Raw genomic sequence first — 20,234 nt, 5'->3', positions numbered from 1 at the left:
GTCTCCTGTTTGCTTGTGATGATGGGATGCATAAACTGGAGCTTGAGTCTCCATGCTGGACCTTCTAATATTCAGCAACATGATAGGCAGAATGATGACTTCTGGTAAAATGTTGGACCTTTTGCTTTGGGTATATTTTACTTTTTTTGTCTGTGGACTGCCATGAGTACGACACATCTACATGGTTGCCTTGTGGAATCCTTGTTACCAAGAGAAACAAATTCTATAAAATTAGCTTATACTGTTAATTTGGGAATGAATCAGAATAAATGGTTCTTAGTTTGTGCCAGTAAATATTTCTTTGAAACAAAGGCTTGATAATCATTGAAGATGTATGCTGGTTACTGTAACTTTTACATTTACTTTTGTCTGCTGTGGGTGGGGATCCTCTTCCAGCATTTCTAAAGGCAGAGTCCATGCTTTCCTCTTGTTAACTTTGCTGTTAAAGCTGGATAGTGCAGACATCTGCCTTTATGAATGAGTGGATGTCATTCTTGGGGAAAAGTAAATTTAAGGCAAAAAGTGAGCGGTGAAGGATTTTTTTTTTAAAAATCTTCTTTCTTTTTAGTAGTTGAACTAGCTGTGTTTTGGTTTCTTTTCTCAAGGACCACAGGAATAAATCTGAACAATGCAAGGTTGAGTTGCACCTGTAAAAATGGATTCTTTTTCTTAGCTTCCTCCTGTTCTGCACAAAGCCACAAGCAGCAGAAGTACTGGAAGAGCCTGCTGCGTAGGCTTATGCTAACCGTATGTTAACTTTGCTTAAAAAAAATTAAACCCTACCTCCTGCAGAACTTGATTTGCCATTGAGAAGAGCTTTCCACTTGCTGGGCGTAAAGGGGAATTTTTCTGTCCCTGGCAATTGTGCAGAGAATGGCTATTGTTATTGGCTCAAAGACTGTAGAAAGAACTTTAATTTCCCTGCTCTGTTTGGTGCCTCTACAACTCCAGACTATCTTTCAATGCAAATATTTAGCTGACTATCCACTGTTGCTGCTTCTAGGTTCCTTTCATTTTACATTTTCTTCTGTTATCCGTGTGGTTCTACATAGAGTGTTTGGAGTTATTTTTCATGAGATGTTTTTGTTTCCAAAGTAATTTTATTTTTCCTCTGGGTCATTTATGTATTTGTCTTCACTAATGTTTGCAACATCTCCGAACATAGTATCCTCTGTGAATTTAACTAACGTGCTGTTTACCCTTTCTTCCAGATCCAGTTTCTGATCCTACTTCCACATTTGGGAGTATGCAAGGGACAAACACATCTCTTTGCGTAGCTTGACTGGATATCCCAAGACTAGGATGTTAGTATATTTAAACATTTTTTTTTTGCATTAAAATGTTGCCAGTATCTTAATTGCACATAGACTATTATTTCTTAAATGTAATTAACTTTATTGGCATTTTGCATATTCAGATGCCTGCTGGTAGAAGCATCCTGCAGTCCTACTAGTGCTTATTGGTGACTTTAAAATGGGTGCAGGAGCAAAAAGAATGTCAGGGTTGCTTTTTAAATGAGCTTATTTAGTGTTAGAGCATTAGAACTCATTCTTGAAAATGTTGGCTCTTTGTGTAATAAGATTAACTGTAGGTTAATCCATGCACATATAAAATCTTTAGACTATGTTCAAGATAGTTATGAAAGACCATTTCAGACTTCTGAATGCATGAAGAGAGATTTTAAAATACTTGAAATAGCCAAATATCTATAGAAATACTTGCATTGAATAAGCATTAACAAAACCCAAAATTGCACACTGAAGTCTTCTTTGATTCCCTGCATCGCAGGTCATATTATTATTCTGGGACTCAAAAGGAACCACTTGTCTGGAAGAGTAAACCCTATGCTAAACTATTTTTGCAAATTTGATAATGCAGCTTCCTTAAAATTGTGTTTTATGATTGTATCACTCTTGCAAAATGAGGTATTGCATGTTTTCTGTAATGTAATTGTATGGAAGTAATTAGCAGTTCAAAGACAAAGTCAGCATTAAACTATGTGCTGTTTTGAAAAATGTTGGGTTTTTGACTTGGCTACTCTTGGAGTGTTCCATGTGCTCAATACTACTGTATTTGATTGAATTACTTCTTGAATACTAACATTAGCAAGTATTTAGAATACTGAAGTCACTAGAGTACTAAATGCAGTGTTCATTGTGGAGCTATGGATTTTGCAGGTTCTTTTCCAGCCTTAGTTTTCCAGTGTGCTTCTGTTCTTTCTCCCCTGTAGATGAAAGGCACTTTCTCTTCATGTGGTTTGAATTTCTTTTGGTAAAACTGCTGCTGACCTTCTTGGCTATGATTTTAAAGTGATTAGTATAGTTTCTCTGCTTAGATTTTAATTGGTAATGTTCAGCTCTGTACATAGGTAATAAATCCATGTAAAATTCTTTAGCTTGGCTACTTTGGAAAAGCAAGAGCTAGTGCAAGTTGCTCTGGATCACTTTTTCTAGTAGCCAACTGCATTTTGTTTTAGTTTCTGATTTCCTTCACTCATACCTCTGGTATTATTGCTGTGGTTTTATAGAGAAGCATGTTGTGGTTGCTACAATGTGTTCTAGAAGTCCTAATATTCCTTGCACTTGGAAATATCTCTTGTTTCAAAGATAACTTTTAAAAAAGTTGTCTATATTTGAAATAATTTTCAGAGTACATAGGATATAAAATTGATAGTTGTGGGAAGCAGGGCACTCACGTGAAGTACTTTTTAATGCTTCTTGCACACACAGTCATTGGTAATTTACAGTTCTCTCTTTATGCCATACTTTGTTCATTACTTGTGCATGATAGTCTTTTCCTTCTAGAGAAATTTATGTATGAAGGATTCTGTAGGGGAAAAAATTACCTCAAGGGAAGATATTTACAAGGTGTGATAGACATCAACAAACTTTGAATAGTTGTTAGTGCTACTGTAGACTTTTAATCCCTTAGGATCAGATGATTAGGGTGTAGCCTGCAGAAACTCATTTTGCATCAAATTCCTTTGCTGTTTATATGGCCTTACTGCTGGAAGTTCCTAGCTGTGGATTAGGAAATCCATTTGTTAGATTTTGCTCTGAAATTAAGAAGTTACAAAATTAATTAAAAAGTTACAAAAAGAGCTGCTTGGAATGTTAGTGGACAGTGATACTGATCTTAAGTTGAAGCTTCTAGCAAAGCAGCACTCGAAATTGTGAAGTGTTTCTGTTTTTTCTTCATATCAAGGCTGTACCATATACTTCAGTCTCTGATGAATTTAGCAGTACTACTGAGTAGGCAAGCTTGAGAAGATTTGTGCATAGGTTACCTGGAAAATTTAATTCTAATTTAGAACAAAGTACCAAATTCTGATTTGGAATGCTGATGTTTCTTCACTTACCATAAAACAATTGGTTTTAGATCTTCCGATCATCCTAATAATTGTGACTTCATTCTTTGAAAAGATCTGAGGCAGGTCTAGCAGGTTTACTAAAACCTTTTATTGAGATACTAACTATAAAATTAGAGCAAGACTGGCTGTTATAGAAGTCTTACCTTCAGATGTTTTGTGTTTGTAACAGTTTGACTGTTTCTAGTTCTTGGCTAGAAACTTGTAATTTGTTTAACTGTTAGCATATCCTGACATTCTGCTGCAACACAGTGGCGTTGAGAAACTTAGTGTGTAGAAATTATGAGACTGCTATATTCTCTCAAGTTCAGATCACAAATGATGCTTTGAAGCAAAGAACTTCAACTAGATTGAAAACAAATGTGTGAGGGTATAGGGTGACCTCATCCAAAGTACAGTCAATTAAATATTTGACTAAAGAAGGCAAATAATATATGCTGTTTCAGGAATTCCAGAAGGTCTGGAATAAATGAGATGGAGAAGACAGTAGTATCAGAAAGCTGCATATAACTGCTTGTTTTGAGGAAGACTTAAAGGTGGTGATAGGAATTGAAATTATGATGTATATGACTCAGTTAAGTGCCCTATCAGCTGTTAAATGTACCATTAGACACCAAATTCACTGTAGCTATCCAGAAAAGATACTTGGGAATAACTTTGAAATCCTGAATGGCCGTCATGAAATCTGTGTTCTCTATCATTTTACTTTTGCATCAACCAAATCCCAAGGGATCTTTTCTGGCTATTATCTTTGGTTGAGATCCAGTAATTACTTCAGATATCTGTCTTTAATCTGAATGAGGAAAAGGTAGTCTGAGAGAACAAACAACTAAGTTGGACAGATCTTGATTTCTGCAGTGTTGTCTGAGATGTCCCTCCTGGTCCTGCCACTTGTTCCTGTTGATGTAATTGGACAGGCCAGGAAATCATTCCAATCAAGAAATAAGGCAAGCAAAAATGATTTTTTTAAAATCTTCTGTATGTTCTTAGATAGTAATTTATATTCCCAGTCAAAAGTGTGATTATAAATGCTGATGGTTAAGCAGGCTGAGCTTAGCTTACAGTATTGAGGATGGGTATCTGAGGCTAAAAGGTTAGTAAGACTCCAAGAGTTGTGACATGAAGTGATGGTAGATGTTGTGACATCAAAAGTGAGAGATAGATTTATCAGTCACTTGCTCTTTGGGAAAATTTCACTAAACCCCAAAGGTCAGGCTTTTTTACAGCTTTTTACTGTGGGTTTCTTGCATCTGAGTCTAGTTATTTTTTTTAGAAGAGGTTTACTGTTCCTCATCTTCACTGAATAATGTTCTATCACATCTGGTAATTTCGGTTCCCACAGTTAATTTCAGCACCAAATTGTTTTCCTGCTGTAATATTTTGTTACAAAGTTGTCAGCATCTGTTCTTATGCTTTACTGTTTCCAGAGTAATGTAGCTTGCAGCTTCTTTAGTGCATAGACATAATCTGAGGTCTGACTGAAGGATAACTAAGAATGTTTCTGTTGGTATTTGGTTCTGTTGGCACAAGAATAACAACAGTAATGCTGCTGTATCTTCCTTGCTGTATGCAAGAGTTTTTACGTGCTTGCCTTGTACCTTTGTGTTCTTAATACTACTTCTGTGCAAACAACCATAAAGCTGGAGAGGATTGTTAGGCTTAGTTTTGCTTCCTTTGAGTTTGCACCTTGTGTTGTAGACTCATGGAATAATGCCTCGCTTGATATATACTTGCAAGTCTGACTTCAGTGATGACAGTCACTGTAACCTGCCCTGTATTGGGTATGAATTCTGTGTCTTTCTGTGTGAAGATACTCCTTTGTGTGTGTTGATTTGTTTTCAGGGTTTTGGTTTAAGGTATAGAACTTGTGATCCCCTGCCCTGCTTTCCTTTGCCCTTTCATTTTTGTGTAGCTGCCTGTATCACCTTCTGATTTCACCTAGATAATCCTTCCTTTTGATACAGAGCTGAGCTGTACATCTGAAAAGGCTAAGAATGCTTTTCCAGAATTTCTCAGAAGCCTCAAAACATCACATATGCTTCATATTCACTGTAGTCATGATTCGGCTTTCTTTCCATGATCTAGAGCTTTCTTTGCTTTTGTTAGCTTTTTAATCAGAATTTAGATATATTCACTGGTGTAGTAAAATACACCACTTTAGTAAGTCAAATTATTATCTGTGCATACCATAAGATTTTTCAGGATACTGTGAGCTAGCTGGAGTCAAGGTATGCTGTTCATTGAGGCAATTATGTAATGGCTTATCATGGACGTTTATTTTACACCAGACAGACTTACAATCACAAATAACAGAGTGAAAATGCTCTTGGCAATTTTTACTTTACAGGTAAGCTCAGTACATTCACCTCTCAACTCAGACATGTTCAATTGTTTTCATGGGTCTATTCATTGAATGTCATCAGATTTTCAATGGCTGGTGATATAATTATGTTTGGTTTCCTAAATAGAATCATGTTTTCATTCCCATTTGCAAATTACTGTATAGATCTGAAAAATCTCTGTAGAGATGGTGGAAGGGGTATCTATAACTTGAGAGCTGAAAGAAAAGGATAATGTATTAAGTTAATTCAGTAATGAAGCATGGTATAAATGACATCTTGTTGTAAAGAAGTTGAAACTGAGTCACACTCCAGGAGTTCTCTGGATCACAGCTGTGGTTTGGTAGATGCCTTTTCTGGTGGCAGTCCTTGTTTAAGTGGATTCAGCAGCTTGTACCTACCCTTTCTGTGCTGATTTTTAGCTTTGAATTATTTCAGTTGATGTGTTTCAGCAGGTGACTTCGTTGCAAACAGGGAACAAATCAGGCAAGATTGAATTGCTGAGGGAAGGCAACCCTCTTCAAAAAGGACAGTTTTGGAATATGAAATATAGCTCATATCTCAGCCAGTTCTACTCATCCTTTAATGCTTCTGCATTATGCCAATATCTCTTGAGGCTGGGGTGAAAGTCACTGGTGTCCTGTGCTTCCACACAGACAGCTTCTGTGGGAGAGGGAGAACTCTTCTGTGGTTTAGACTGACTTGGACCTCTGCTATACCTGCTTGTGGCAAGTTGCTCCTGATAGCACACCTGGCCTTTGCTGATCTGTAATGCAAGCATTACTGTGGCCATGAAGTAAAGTGGAGCAGTGAACTGATGCTGCTGGAAATCCTATCTTTTCTGTGGGAGGCATTTTCCAGGCAGATCAATTCCATCTACTGCAAGGCTATTCTTAAGTTTGTGCCTTAGGATCTTGGCATATGGTGATAAACAGTGGTAGTTAATGAATGCCACTTTACCTTTGCTTGGGAGTGAAGCATTAACAGATTGTCTCCAATGGGAAAAAAGTTTCAAGGTTTTTATTTTGCTGCAATAAGTAATGCAACGCAGTTAGAAATTGAAAAAAATAGCTTCAAGTTTGAGAAATGTTTGGGCCTCTATATTTTGGTCCATGCTGATTTGTGCTAGTGTTTACTGTTTGTAAACTTCCTAGCTAGTCCTTACAGTTCCTTATCAGTGAAAGTTTTACCTGTTGCCTGCTGGAACTCCATACCTGGAGGTTGAACAAATAAGAGCACTTTGAACTGAGATACTGAAAAGAAAATCCCAGTTCAATTTTTATCGTTAAAATTTGTTTGGATTTTAATTTATTTAAACTATTTTTTAAATTTAGATCCTATTCTACCATTAAGTAAAACCTGCATTTTTTTTAAGGATGCATAAAAAGATGGTAGTTACTGGAACTCTTCTGTTGTAGTTCTTTGCCATTTTATACTGTTTGTATTTTCTGCTTTATTTTCTAAAGTAATAAAAAACAAGTGTTTACATGAGAAGATTCCAGTTAGGTCCTGTACTAATGGTGACTGGCTGTGAAGGAAACCAGATAGTCATACAATAAGCCTTCTGATCTTGAGGTAAAATGTAAAACAGAAACCTACAACCCCTGACTTGAACAACTAGCTGTAATAGTAATGCAGTATCTACAGATTGGAGGGTCCTTTCACCCCTGCAAATCCAGATGAAGATTGGAACTCAGCCTGCCAGAACAATTGCTGTTTCTTGAGGGGATCTTGAGACAGCCATTGCAATGTCCTTAGCTTTCCTTGAGTTCTGCTTCTGAGAGTTCTGATTTGAGATAAGAAGTTTGCATGCCTTTGTGTAATTCTCTTCTTGATATCAGATCGCACACACAAAAATACTCCTCGTGGGAGGGAAGCAGGAGATGATCCATATTTTGCTATACTTTGCACTCTGGCAACAAGCTTTATAACTTGTCACTTCTGGTTTTTTGGGGTTGAATTTTCAGTTGTAATCAGTGAGATAACCTGCCAGTTAGAGTGCTGACATTGGATGGAAAGTCCCCCATTTCCATTACACTGTGACACAAGCGTGGTAACTTTCTTTGCTTCTCTGCTCTTCCTTGTAGAGTGGAGACAGCTCCCCTCTTCTAGGGTATTTGGCAGGGCACTTTTCTGCTGTGAAGTCAAGTGCACTGCAGCTCTGTGGTTCTGATATGTGCTGTTATGCTGTCATATTTAGCTCATTAAATTTTAAATGCCTTGCTGTGAATTTGGGATTGCATCAGAGAAAATATTCTTAGACTTGGTTCTCAGAGTAAAAGGAATAACTTGGTTGAGAGGGATGCTTGGAGAGCTGAGTGAGGATGGTCTGTTGCAGCTTTTTTATTCAAATTACAAACTAGTCGTGAAATTTTAATTACTCCTGCAGGACGATGGTCAGTCAGATGGAAGTGTGAGAAGCATTTCTATCAACAGTTCTTGTAGTTTTTTCCCTACTTTTTTGATTTCTCAGTTTACTGCTGTGGTAAGTTACTGTGGCAGTGAAGGAGTGGCTGTTTGGCAGAACCTTGTTGGCTTCTGGGTTGCTTTAAATGAAGCTTATCTGCTGGAGATGCTGTTCTACAGTGAACAAAGCATTACTTGAAGGCCAAAGAATTCTTGTTCTCTTGAGCTCCAAGGGCCTGTTTAGGCACCTCAGCACATGATATTCTGTATTCTGTCTTGAGAACAGAGGATGTATTGGTGCAAAAAGGTACAGAAGAGCTGTGTGTTGCTATACAGAACTTGGATATACCTGTTCTTTCAAACAGTACCTGTCTTAACATCCTTAGTTCTTTCTTCTGGATGCATCTATAATGCTCTTATGGAACCAGCTTGATATTTAAGGTCCCCAGAATCTTCTGGAGCAGGAATGTCTTCAGAAAGTCCCTGAACAGTGCAGTTTCATTAACAAGAATGGGGAAGCATGAAATTTGAAAAATTGGTTGACATGCACAGCTTTTTCTTTGTTCCCCAAGAAGCTGAAGCAAAGTTGATTTAACTTTCGGTTGGAGTCCTTAGTTAGTCTCTATCCAGATAACGAGATCTCTCATCATAGGTGGATGGGAGTTTCTTTTATTTTGTTGCATGAATAAAAGAATATTCATAACTTATAATTATATGCATGTCATGAGATTTAGTGTATATTAATAACTGTCCTGTGACTTTTTTCCACCTCCCTTGTTGCTTGGTCCTGCTTTTCTATTAAGATGCCTGTGACTGAAACATTTAAGTTTAATAGATTTTTGTCCTGAAAGAGACAGAATTCCCATGTTACACGTAGACTGTAGGATTTTTCTGAATTAATTCCTGCTTCAAATCCCATAGCTGTGGATAAATATAACCAATCTTGACCAGAAAATCTAGGTATGAGAAATCCAATAAAAACCTGATGTGGTGGTGGTGGCTCTTGCTTCATACTAGTTAATGAGACTCCTAACATGATGAATCAAAATGCTGGGGGAGAGGGAAAGGGAAATAGATCTCAGCAACCAGCCCATGCTTTCCTAAATAACACTTCCAGAGTCCTAGAATAGGGAAAATGATGCTTGAGTGCTAGAGTGCATGTCTTGTGTTTTCAGATGGACCCTTGTAAAATTAAAGAGAAAGTGTCTTATGTCTAGCTGAGTTTGATCAGCTTGCAGTTTCAGCTGCTGGATCTGGGTATGTCTTTGAGAAGCTGTTTTTCCTGTTACTAGATGTGTGATTTGTGGCTTTCTGCATTCCCCCTGCCCCCCTTTCCAAGTAGTGTTTAATTGCATTTGCTTTGGTAAGCAGCCTCTGTGACCTGGGCCTTTTGTTAATTGCTTCTCTTCCTGTCTTTGTAGCTCCAGCAAATTTAGTGACTGCTTTCTTCCAAGTCAGTGACTAGGACTGAAATGGCACAGGGCCAAGAATCAGTACCTGATGGACCTCGCTGCCAGTAGTTTCTTATTGCCACCAATATTTCAAGAGCTGTCACTTAATTGATTTTTAATGTTTTGTATTTATTTGACTGGTTTTTTGTGGGGTTTTTTTTTGGGTTGGTTTTTTTTTTTGGCTTAGGGTTTTTTTAATGTTGTTTTTTTTTTTATTTTAAATTTCTGGTTTTAGTCAAGATGTGTCATGCCAGCCCAGAAGTCTAAAACTATAATATCAAACATGTTTTTAATTAAAATTTTAGTTTTGTAAGACTCTAATAAGAATTTCTGTCAGCCCACGTTGATTGACACAATTTTTGCTATCAATTCCTGAGAACAGTTCATTGGTTTTGAAAACCTTTACCAATTTGAGATCCTAGTACTAACTCATTTAATGTTGTGACATTTCAAAGAATTTATTTTTTTCCTTTTTTGTGAGCCTGTTGGAACTTTGGAAATATTTCCAGACTTCCTGGAACTAAACACTGCTGCAAATACTTTTTGAGTAACTCACAAAAGGAAACTAACATATGAGCATTGAATATTAAGACAATTAACTTACACATGTTAGTAATACCACCTTGATACATTTTATTGAATGATTATATGCCATTCTATTGAATGTTTTGTAATATAGTACCATACTCTTACCTGTATGTGCTTGGTTTTGATTTTATCTTTGCTTACTTTAAAGCTATATGCATCTCCTCTCTGGCTTTAGCAACATTTCTGAGTTTTGATTTATCTTCTCTGCTCTGAATTTTCTTGTCCATTATCCAACTGTTTGTCTCCTATTTGGATTTTTACTCTGAGTCACTTGGGTTTGGGTTTTGTAGTTTTAAATTTTTTTCTCTGTTTAGCAGGTCAGATTTTTTCCCCCGTGATTTTGATAATATGTTCGTAGACAGTTAAGAAATTTAAACAAAACATATAGAGAACTAATGTCTTAAGTAACTTGACTCAATTTCCAGTTTTTGAAAGTTGTCCTTTTAATGTGGCAATTGCTATATATTTGGCTATTTATTATAAATAAATGCTGATGAATCACTTGTATTAATTTCTGTTACAACTGGTCCATTGCAGCTGGATTTGATCCTTGTGGATCATTTCCAACTCTTGCTATTCTGATTCTCTGGTTCTATGACCTACTGTATCTAATTGCTGGCCTGGATAGTACTTACTTAGTCTATAGAGATTTAGTTTATAAATTGATATTCACAGATTAATTTTATATGCGCAGATGAGGGCTGAGGAGTTGACAGCTATGTATGTTGGTTTTTATTTTCTGCCCTTGCCATGTTGACTTTTTTTTTTGAGTTACTAACAATTTATGTAGTCATACATTCAGAACAATTGTAGTCTGTGGTTTTTTACTACCCCCAAAACGATTTGTACCTGAAAGTTCAAGTCAAGCTTTACTGCTTTGACTAGATGCATATCTAAGGCTGAATTATGTAGAGACTATTCAAAGGTGTATTTGAGCTGTGCTGTCTTGAGGGGGGGGAAAAAAGCATTGTTTGACATGCTAGGCTCTGTGTCAATGGCACTCCAGAAATGCACCCTTATCTTTTTCTGAAGATCTTGCATTCCTGTTTTTTACAGTAGAGAATGTGTCTTGGCTAATCTGCATTACTAGAGATCCCCATCACCCTCAGCTTCTCTGATACTGTTATCCCAGGGAGCCTGGTAGCTACTTAATGATCACCAGAGCTCTCACTTTTAAGGGACATGACAAAATGAGGGCCTAACTGATTTTTTTTTTTTCTTTGCAAAGCTTTAATTAAACTGTTGTGTTAAATTATTGCCTTAAACCATTAGCCATCAAACTACAATTGCAGTTTAAATATATGACAAAATATTTGGGTACAGATGGGTATGAATGCCAAGAAAAGATGAAAATAAAAATTAGATACAGAGACAAAACTAGTGAAAATTGATCATGCTGAAGACTGCATAGTCAACCTGTTTTCCCCCCTTTCTCTTTAGTTTTAATTTCTTTCCTTGCTACCATTAGCAGAAAAATGGTACATACATATTCTGATTTTTATCAGAGGATATTTTAGGGGATAGTTTATTTGTAGAGTTAACAGTTGTGAAATAGGAATAAGTGTATAATAACCTCTGCATTTTAAAAAGTTATTCCACCCTTGCTTCAGTACTAAGGTTTTTCTTTCTTTGCTCTGGGATTTATTGTTTTCTAATTCTTCACTTCCTAGAGAGCCTTCTGGAAAAGAGAGTTGTTTTCCACTTTGTAAATTTGGGGTTTTTAAAAAAATTAAAATATTTTTTTCTAAATTCTTATACCAGCATCCAAAAGATGTTTTTCATTGTAAAGGTCACCAGTAACATTTCTAAGAGTTAAATATGTGTCTGCTTTGATTGTGGAAAACATATCAGAGATTTAAATGCAACTGATATTGAAAATCTAATCTGATATGTAAATAATACTGATTTCTAAAATACTGGAATCTTCTTTCTCTTTCTTTCTTCTAATTCTGTTATTCTGCAACTTTTCCACTGCCTCTGCTCTTCAGCTGCTGTGAACTGTCAGATGCTGAAATACAGATGATGAAAATAGAGAAACTGGAATTTAGCAGAGGGAGCCATGTTAATTTCTGTTCCATTTGAAATGCAGGAAAATATCATCTGCCAAATGGAAAAGGACAATCGGTGGGAAAAGAAATGTTCTTTTCAAGCTTCTAAGAGCAGTGACAATGGAGAGAAAAAATACTATAAAAAGTAGGCAGCTCCTTTTTCAAGATTTTGTTTTCAATGTATTCTGCATGATTAACTGTACACAGTTGCTCTTTTGGAGCCCTGAATGACTGAACACAACATCACAGGGCTTAAACTGCATTTGCTGCATTGCACTTTGCATTTGGGGGGGATAGGGCTCAGCTTTATGGCAGTTTTACCAGTCTCTAGTATAATTTTTGAATACATTCATACTTCCCTTATTTGCCTTTTTTAATGTCAAACATTGCACATAAGATGTTCTGCTGTTGCTATGCAACTGCTAAATCCAATATTTAATATTAATAAAAGCCGAGTGGCATTAGCATCACTCAGAACAGTGGGCTAGCAAACTATGATCGTACAATATCCAAGCTGTAAAACTTGGCAGGGACTTCAGTGTGCAATTGCATGCATGGCAAACTGTGGGGCATGAGTCATTGGCAGTTACTATTAAAAGATTGATGAGTTTGAGTAAAATTTCTGAAGTCTAGATTTTTATACATATATATATACAAAATATAAGTTTTAAAGATAAAGAACAAGGTGGGTTAGTTATTTCCCTTAAGGTTTCATTTCAGAGTCAAGTTCAAGAGGGTCACTACCCATATGTTAAAAACGTTATAAACTATTCAACGTTATAAACCTATGGGTCAATACCCTGATTCTCCTATTTTTCTTCTAGGTCAGGTTGGTCGGCCCTTTCCCACTGTTCCTGCCACTTCCTGAAGCCTGAATTGGCTTTTTTTGGAGGCAGTGCTACTTCTCTGCCTGACAAGGTGCTGTTCAATGGGATATGTTTCCAGTTTCTCAGTTTCTCCTCTTCCACCTTGTTTTCTGATTTCTCCCTATTTCTCTTCAGTTTTGACTGTTACTTAATTTTTTTTTTTTTTCCCCTGGTTCTTGGTCCTTTCTGAGATCAGTTTTTTTGTGGTACCTCAGCAATGCTTTGGCCATCTAAGTCATGTTGCAGGCTGCAAATTCTGTAGGATCCTGCATCTGATTGCTGAAGATGTTGGTGCACTGGCACTCTTGCTGATACCCAGAGGGTGTAAGGCTATTTGTTATTTCCCTTTGAAGAATGCTGTCCAAAACATAACTGAGATATTATATCAGGATAAAGTCTGAATTATTTTAGAATTACTGCTCTTTTGAAGTGTAATAAACTATTTCCTTCATAGTACATGATCATTTAGATTTTGACTGATACCTATTTTGGATAGTTTATCTGTCCTTGATTCACCCATGCAAGTTTCTCTAAATTTAAGACCATATTCTTGTTTCCTAATTTGTTTTTTGTTTCTTCTTCTGCCACTCAGACTCAAACAAGTAGGAGAAGCTAGAATCCCCTAGCTACTTGGTTTACTTAAACCTACAAAGCAAAAGTATTGGAAGGGGGAGGGAAGGGCAAGCAATGTAGTAAGTTATAGTCTTGAATTTTTCTGGTCATTCCATTTTTATGCATTTTTATAAGGTGGAGTTTGTCTATCACCCTTAAAGTAATCTTTGTACTTTTCATGCTCACTCTGCTAACCCATCTTTTCCTAGTACTGGGTAGTTAATAGCTCTGTAGATTTTTTTTGCCAGCAACAGGGGGTTTAGTGTAATATTGATTTAGCTTTTCCAAATAATGGCAGTAATTTTGGTGCATGTTTTCCCTCTTCTGGAATAAACTCGAATAGATTAGATGTATTTTAAGTGAGGTGTAAGTCGTGGCATTGAAGTAAATCGGACTGTGTGTGTCTTGGATGCAGATCTGTGATTGAAATTTCATTCCTTAATCATATGGCAACACTGAATCCCTCTCCTTTTAATTTTCTCTCCTCAAAACTGCAACTCTTCAGGAAACACTGATTCTAATGTTTACTGAAATTCAAAAAAGTAAATGAATGCCACTGAGATGGAAGAATGTATTTTTTTAATTGGGAAAATGTACCTTCTTTCAGTTTGCAGGTTTGAATGAGAATATTTTTATTTGTGTAGAATTTACTCTGTCATGTTGTAGAACCTGCAGCTTCCTGTGTTCTTTTCAAAATTGTTTATTTCAATGTTGTAATGTTCTTTGTTTTTAACCTAGCTATTTAGAAAAGTACAGGAGTCAGTGGACTCTAGGTTGCACTGTGATTTATCAGTAGTTCAGTCATCACAATTGACCTGTGTATCTTGTAATACTTGGAGAAAACGTGTTGAGCTCTGTTCTTGGAACAGATAAATATAGAACTGCTATTGTGAATTTTGTAGTGACGTACTAATCTAGAAAGCTAACAATTCTTTTATTTGCTTTTAGGGTTTGAAAGTATTCTAGAAGGCCTGTTTGGACCTGGATTATTAAAAGATCTCAGTTTGTTTAAAGGTATTCAATCTCTATGTTTGTATCTTGTTCTGCATTTCTAATGACAGAAGCAGCCTCAGCTCTGCCTCTAGAAAATGTGTGTTACCGTGGTGATTTGTGCTTTTTTTTCCCCCCTCCCCCAGGCAGTGCTCACAGTTAGTTTCATATTGGCTAAAATTACTAATGAGTGTGCGTTCATCTTTATGTAGCTGGGAGTGTATTTTGCAGTGCTCAGAAAAACAGATTTGTTGTGCATAGATAAAATGTATATAGTTTGGTAATCTGGGGATTTAGAAAAATGGCTGAAATGAAGCCTGAATCCTCAGAAAGCAGGCAAGAATGTTGTGAAACAGGTATTTATTTCAGCATTTCTCTTTTGGCTCCAGTTGTGTTGTGGTTTCTGAATATGAAGTAATTTGCTATTCTTCTGATTTACAGACTGTGAGCCTGAAGGTGTTTCTGATTGGTCTTTTGATGAAAATTGTCTTTTCTGCTGCCTGAGAAGAGAAAAAGTGAAGGTAACAATGCAGATGTGTGAAGCTAGTAGTTGCAGGGGAGGGACAAAGGGAGGGAGTTTGCTGCTCCTAGTTAGCTGAATATGGAAAACCTGCAACCTCCTACCCCTTTCCCCTCCTTTGGAAAAAGGTTTTTCTCAATTAAAATATGTGAGTTGATGAACAGACTTGCCTCTTTCTCTGCGACTTTTTCTTTGTAGTATGTAATGCAGGTGGTGGGTTTCTTTTTATTTTTCTTCGTGCATTGGCTCCTTCTGTTTGGTGTTTTTTATTTGTTTTGGGTTTTCTTGAGTTCTTTGTGAGAACTCAAGAAACCCTCCCCAAGGGAGCCAGACTGTGGCTTATGCATGTTTACTATAGTCAGATGATGGGCTTATCTTCAGTATGGAAATGTGGTCCATTTTAACAATTTAGAATCTTGTTCTGTTCTTGGAATCTCCTTCCCTGTGGGCCACATCCTTTTATTAAAGTGCCCTTGTACATGGTAGATTTTGTACTGTGCTTGTTCATAGTGAAGTCAGAACCTAAACATGGACACGTCAGGTTTGCCAATACAATAAACTTGCAGTTTATTTTCTTAAGGAGATTATAGTTGTATATAAAACAAAAGGTGTGGTGCTATACTGGTTGTTGTTCAGCCCACGTGTTGAAATTGTGATTGTTCTATAACATAGAAAGGAAGGATCATCTGTCTTGGCAGAACTTCATTTAGTGCGATTTGTATCTACTGCTTCTTCCTGCACAATGTAAAACAACACCAGAATGGATCTCTATCAACTTAGGAACAAAACAAAAGCACTCTTTCCTCTGCAGCAGCTAACATGTAGCTGAATGGCTTGTCCATAAAGGAAATACCTTGTTGACACTGATATTTGCCATGCTGTCAATTCATGCATATTTTTGTTATATAGTTTTTATTAAGGTATGGGGGAAGGTTTAAGAATGCTTGCATTTAGAGCAGATGTAAGTCATAGTTATTGAGACTGACAGCAGGTAACATATATGTATGTATGCTTGTTGTATAAGGAGTTCTGTCTTTTTTATTACCTCCTCTCATAAAAGAACAAAACCCAGTGTTAAGCACAGCTCTAGTTAAGCCATTGAATTGGTTCAGGAATTAGTTTTGTGGTGGGTGAGAGTGGCTGTAGTGTGGGCTGATCTGACACTGTATGGGTAGGTATTCAAAAGGGCAGTACTGCCCTCGCACAATTGTTTTGAGTTTGCGTATTTTGGCTTTTTGGTTAGTCTTCTTTTGTTTTTGAGGTAATATAAAGTGTCCTTTCAGGTCTAGGGTTTTTTGTGTGTCATTTGAGAGATGGTAGAATGGGAGTGCTTCCTTTCCCCTGTGGGTGCAGCGGATTGCTGCCCTGCTGGCACTGCTGTCATTAGCTTGCAATACAGAATTAAATGTGATTCTTTCACAGGAGCCTTCAAATAGTGTGAATTTGACAACATCTTAATTGGAATTATAATATCAGAGACCAAATTGTTAGAAAAAAAGTTTGTACCTTAATTTGGTGTTCAGCTAAATAATGGACGATGTTCAGCTAATTTAGTTTAACTAAGTTAGGAATAGTACAGCTAAGTTAGGAATAGTACTGGTTTATTTGGCATCCCTTCCTTTGAACATCTTTAACTCTTTAGGGAGTTGCAGGCTGTTCATGTGCATCCTCTCACCTTGTTTGGGCAGGGTGGGATGGTTTTGGCTGGTGCTTGTATAGTGCTGAGTTACAGAACGAAAAGCTGGGAGCTGTAGCTGGGAGCAGGATACCACATGCTAGTGTGTGGCTGTGGCTGGCCTGTTTTTGAAGTTTTTTTTGAGGACATAATTACCAATACTTCATTTTGGATTAGTTGGATAATTAATCAATGTACTTGGTTTTCACCTGTCACATGTAAGTGACATCTAGGTACCTGGTGTAACAAGTTCAAAACCAGTAAATATCTTCAGGTTTCTTTCTGGATTTCATTTGACAATAAGAATTACCTGTAACTTGGGAGACCAGTAGTTGTGCATAAGTAAAAATGAGTTCAGGAAAATTGAAGGCCAGTATTAGTTTACTGGCAGAGCTTCTTAAAGGGTAAAAATCTACATTAGCTCTCCCACACTTTCAGTGATAGTTGTTATTGCTTTCACAGACAGTCAGGTTCAATTACATGATTCCTTCAAAGGATGGAAAACCATCTGCTGAAGTATTCTAAAAAGATTTTATTTGTAGTTCTAATAGCAAATACTGAGCAACTACCTGCATTTTTGGCAGTCAGCATACAAGACAGGTTTTAGTAGAGAAATGGACTTAAGTGTCTTCATTTGAAAGAGATAATAAAATATAGATGAAGTAGGGGGCCAGCATCTTCCCAGACATATTTTTTTCCCAAATCCAAAGAGTTATCTGCAGTAATGTGGAACTTTTAGAAACTGATTTTTTTTTTCCTTTTCATCACAGAAAGCACAATTGTTTCTGTATGGTGTGATAGGAGAATAACTGGTTACCTAAGGTGCTGCAACTGGGTTATGAATGTGGGTGCCTGTGTGCAGAAATGGGCAGGTACCTTGAAAGACAACAAAACCCAGTTAGCATCTCTGACTGCCTACATGTGGTGAGAGAAAGATTGGGTTCTGTGGGACCAAATCTGACAAATTCATATTTGGATAATCTCCAATTGTGGTAATTCTCTATTGCTTGTGGCGTTTATCACTTCTAAAAGGTTGTGGTAGAGCAAAGACCCATCAAATCAGATATATTGAAGTATATTTGCCTTATCTCTTTTTAATTATGATTCCTAATTTTTCCATGTGGTTTGTTAAATAATCTGACTGAGCCATCATTACAGAAGAGATCTTTTGGCTCCATGTAGAATGTATCAAGTGAGGTAGTCTCTAGTGTCATTTGCTCATAGTTGGAGCTCAAGTCTTAAAAAGTCTTAGTTTTAAAAAGGCCAGAAGAAAGGAGAAACTGGAAAATGAATACTTAAAGAGTATTCAGTTGAGTATATTCATGTGGAAAAGAAAGCACTGTTGTCTGTAGTGACATAAAGTAATTCATATTTATTAAGAGAAAAAAGGCACACACACACGGACACACAACTAATCTCCTTAGCTGGTGAGAGCAGAACAAGAAGGATAATACTCCTAAACACATTAACTATTTTATAGATATATAAGCTACAAAAATAGCAAGAGAGAAAATGACTTTTAGGAGCATATTCTGAATTTGTAGGCTGTTGATGCCAGACAGTTGATTCTGGTATGCAAAATGCTTTAAAATACCTGAGCTTCAGTCAAAGGACCTCTCACAGTTCTTTCATTTGTGAAGAAGTGTGGTAAGGTACAGCATTTGAAGAAGTTATTTTAAAATTCAAAATTACTCTGATATGATTTGGGTATTTTTAAAAGCTTGTAATTATTTTACACAAATCTGGTGGCCTTGGACTATGGAGGAGCATAAGTGATAAGATATGAACTGTGGTAAATATCTGAATATTTCTGAAGAGAAGTTATCACTCATCTAAAACATTAACTTTAGAATAATTGAAGATGGCAGAGGAAATACTTGAAAATGAGTTGAAGTTGCAGAACTCTTACAATTTTTGATGGCTTTTGAATATGTTTAAACTGTGTACAGAGATCCCTAAGTGTGCTGGAACATGCTCTAAAGCATTTTAAATTGATTTCATCACTTAAACTCAAGCATTTAGATTGTCAATTTTGTATTGTGTCATTTTAAAATAATTTGATATGGAGGCTAAAACTTGAAAAGGTTGTTTGTGATAATCTCCAGATGTGTTTAGTAGTAATGCAGAGTTGCAGCTTTGCTTGTGCATCAGTGTTAATGTAAGCACATTGTGGTTTCACACCACAATATGCTTACATTTATATTCCACTGATATATTTCTTCTCCCCCTACTATAGATAATAAATGATAGTCAATAGCTATGGATCAGTCAAGTTGTTTGTTTTGAAATTGATAAATATGTTATCAGTCATCTTACTATAATATATATATGTTCAGTAAGTGAGGGAGGTCTTAAAACTGATTCAACCATTTGAATTTTTATTAATATTAAGCTGGGAGCAGTTGTAGATGCTTTAAAGGACATGCTCAGAGTTGAAAATAATTTTGGTAAGTTTGAAAAACAGGACAGACAGATTTGTTTTATCAAGTCACAAATGACAAATGTCTTAAAAGTGATAGGATTGTAAAAGTAGTAAACAAATTTGGGGTCTGTTTCAAGAGAATTTTGTGTTAATACCTGGAGAAGAAAATCTGAATGCTGATGAAGACTCAAATGATTGTAGCATTTTGAGAGGTGTAAACAGACTGAATAGCACTGAAATGAAAACAAGAATGGTACTCTCTTGCATGTAGAAAAAAAGAAGAGTCCCTGCTGCCTTTAAAGCTTGTCTACAGAAAATTGTTCTCCTTTGTGTTGGCTGTGAATTTAAAAAGACTGTACAGTCTTAAGGGGGAAAAAAGCATTGGAGAAGACACCCTAGGGATGTTGAAATACTCCTTTCTTACTCAGTGTTCCTGATTTTGCCTTGAGGTAGGGTGGGAGGCTGGATTTTATCCCTAGGGTCCATGGGTTGACCAGTCATCCATGGGTGGTAAGTGGGCAGCCTCCCTCCTTTTTCTCCCTGAAGATGGATAGGAATTACCTCATCCTGTTCTAGTTTGTGGGCTCTTCCCATTCCATCTTTCTGTGTGCTGTGCCTTAAACATGAAACTGCTGTTTGCACATCCACACAACAACAGCCTGTATCATACAGTTCTCTTCATGTCAGCAGTTTAGCATTTGGAATTGCTGTATCAACATTTCCTACAAGGAGGCTCCCAGTGAGCATCCAGCACTAGTGCTGACGAGGCTGGGCTGCCCAGGATTAGGTGGTCTCACAAGGTCATGCATTGACCTTGTGTTTTGAAAACCTGAGCTCTGTATTTCTAAGGCTCTTTGACTTAATTACATAGTTATGCTGTTTATCTTAACGTACAAAAAGAGCTTTAGTCCTTGGGGAGCATGTGCAAACCACTCCAGGTATCTTTCTCT

General features: G+C 36.8%; 1 protein-coding gene across 3 annotated transcripts in view; it reads left to right on the top strand.

The window, feature by feature from the left end:
- The window catches only part of LCOR (ligand dependent nuclear receptor corepressor), a 65,414-nt gene that overhangs the window by 15,617 nt on the left and 29,563 nt on the right, over window positions 1-20,234 (top strand). For all 3 annotated transcript variants that reach the window (XR_013775005.1, XM_079311863.1, XM_079311864.1), the window contains exons 2-3: window positions 14,626-14,691; window positions 15,109-15,188. Coding sequence is in view for 2 of the 3 variants with exons in the window: in XM_079311863.1 (XP_079167989.1) it covers window positions 14,626-14,691; window positions 15,109-15,188 (146 nt within the window). In the remaining variant the exon portion in view is untranslated. The remainder of the gene's footprint in view (window positions 1-14,625; window positions 14,692-15,108; window positions 15,189-20,234) is intronic.

Source organism: Erithacus rubecula, assembly GCF_903797595.1.
Source record: "Erithacus rubecula genome assembly, chromosome: 9".
In the NCBI taxonomy this organism is placed as follows: Eukaryota; Metazoa; Chordata; class Aves; order Passeriformes; family Muscicapidae; genus Erithacus; species Erithacus rubecula.
The sequence above is the reverse complement of the archived record's forward strand: the minus strand, read 5'-3'. Positions and strand labels throughout refer to the sequence as shown.